Source organism: Euprymna scolopes, chromosome 7 (genome assembly GCF_053919585.1).
Source record: "Euprymna scolopes isolate OS-2025 chromosome 7, ASM5391958v1, whole genome shotgun sequence".
Classification (NCBI taxonomy): domain Eukaryota; kingdom Metazoa; phylum Mollusca; class Cephalopoda; order Sepiida; family Sepiolidae; genus Euprymna; species Euprymna scolopes.
In genome coordinates this window covers 2,197,675-2,199,429 of record NC_136488.1, presented here as the reverse complement: position 1 = coordinate 2,199,429, position 1,755 = coordinate 2,197,675, and the positions used below count along the sequence as shown (strand labels likewise).

The 1,755-nt window shown below is 45.2% G+C and overlaps 2 protein-coding genes across 2 annotated transcripts; both read right to left on the bottom strand.

Moving 5' to 3' along the window:
* Nucleotides 1-265: 265 nt before the first annotated feature.
* On the bottom strand, nt 266-709 carry LOC145280181 (uncharacterized). Its single transcript, XM_080131944.1, has one exon. The coding sequence runs from the start codon at nt 707-709 to the stop codon at nt 266-268; it is 444 nt and encodes a 147-aa protein (XP_079988070.1).
* Nucleotides 710-820: 111 nt separating this feature from the next.
* LOC145280180 (uncharacterized) lies at nt 821-1,300 on the bottom strand. The gene has a single exon (XM_080131942.1). It carries the CDS (start codon nt 1,298-1,300, stop codon nt 821-823), a length of 480 nt encoding a protein of 159 aa, XP_079988068.1.
* Nucleotides 1,301-1,755: the final 455 nt, after the last annotated feature.

Below are 1,755 nucleotides of genomic sequence, written 5' to 3'. Positions count from 1 at the left end.
TTCCGGCACCAGCCACAAATGCATCTGAAAAAAAACTTAACCACTGGGCAGAATCTCCCTTTAAATAACCAAAAGGTCATGTGATTAACTATCATGTTACCTGGGAAAAAAAAAAACTTTAAAAAGGCAGAGAAGGCAAGACAACAGATGCAGGTATGGATCCATCTTGATCCTCTCCACTTAAGGATAATTCAAGGGGGAATAGGTTTTTTTAACGAGTGGATACACACCCCCCTCTTTTACCCTTGCTGACCTGACTACCCCATCATCTCCGTAAAACATCTCCAAAAATGATCCAAAGAACCCAAAACGGCCTAGGCTTATGTGGGCTTCTCACCAATACCACATCTCCAACCTTTAATCTGTTTTGGAAGAGCACTCTAGAACGCCCCTGGGGTTTCTCCCGGAGGCTCAACAGGTACTCATTATACCACAGAGTATGGAAACTCTCCAGGCACTGGTCCCGAAACTGCATGGTCCTGAGCAGCCTTTCTCGGCTGGGTGGGAGGTGGGAGGCAAAATCCTCATCGTTCAGATCTAAAAGCAACCCAGAACTCTTATTAGGCCGCAAAACCATGTTAGGAGTTACTGCTGCTAACTCTTTCTTTGTAGATTCTTGATAAGTCAGAGGGCGGTTATTGATAGCTCTTTGGATATCCGATATGATGGTAAGTAAAGAAAAATAATCCATCTCACCTCTACCAACCATCTTGTAAAGACAATTCTTAATTGTCTGGATACTCCTCTCCCAAACACCTCCCACCCAAGGTGAGTAAAGTGGGATGGGGCAGAACTTGATAGAACAGGAGCCAAACTTCTGTTAGTAATCATGGTTTAGCATCAACCTTTTAAACAATCGACCGCCTCCTAAGAAAGTTTTAGCATTATCACTGTAGATGGTAGACGGGATGCCATACAGGTTCGTGAACCACATCAATGCCTGCAAAAAAGCCAACACACTCATGTCAGGTACCACTTCAATGTGTATAGCTCTGACACTGAGACACGTGAAGATCAGTAGATACATTTTCACCTCCTTACCACCTTGCCTAACCCGAAGGTGACCGGTGAAATCCACTCCCGTATGCTTGAAGGGAACTTCCAGTTCAATACGGAATGCGGGCAGGTTAGCTACATTGGATGGCAAGACTTGTCTGGCATTGTACCTTCGGCACAGTGCACACGAAGTAAGGATCGTCTTCACTGCCTGTCTGCATTTTGGCACCCAGTAGCCACAACATCTGAGTTCCGCTAAAGTGGACGCAATCCCTAAGTGCTGGCACCTAGCATGCACATCCATTATGATAAGCTTGGTAATCGGATGACTCTTTACCAACAGAATAGGGTGTTTAACCTCCCTACTAAAGTGGAGAGATCTACCAATTCTGCCACCTGACCTGATTAGACCATCATCAATAAACAAATCAAGGTCCCACACCAACCGAGGGATCTAGCAAAAAATCCAGTTCCTCAGCATATACCTGGCATAAGCAAAACTGCTGCCAGTTTTTCACTGTCAACTTCTAACCGACGCAAGCGATTGATAAATTTAAGGACTAAGGAAGTCACTCTTAAGAGTTTATTAAATGAAGAGAACCTTTCCAGGGGCAGAACAGTAGATGTTTCCTCTCCATGGAGGATCGCAGCATTCCAAGACGCACGAGCTATACCTTGGCTGCGTTTGTTGAGGCACGGCAAGTCTTGAGTAGTCCATGGAGTGGTGCTGCCACTCAACCAACCTGGACAATAGCACCA

Bases quoted from the DNA above. Each gene is read 5' to 3' on its own strand.
- LOC145280181 (XM_080131944.1), bottom strand. From the start codon at position 709: ATGGTTGGTAGAGGTGAGATGGATTATTTTTCTTTACTTACCATCATA.
- LOC145280180 (XM_080131942.1), bottom strand. From the start codon at position 1,300: ATGGATGTGCATGCTAGGTGCCAGCACTTAGGGATTGCGTCCACTTTA.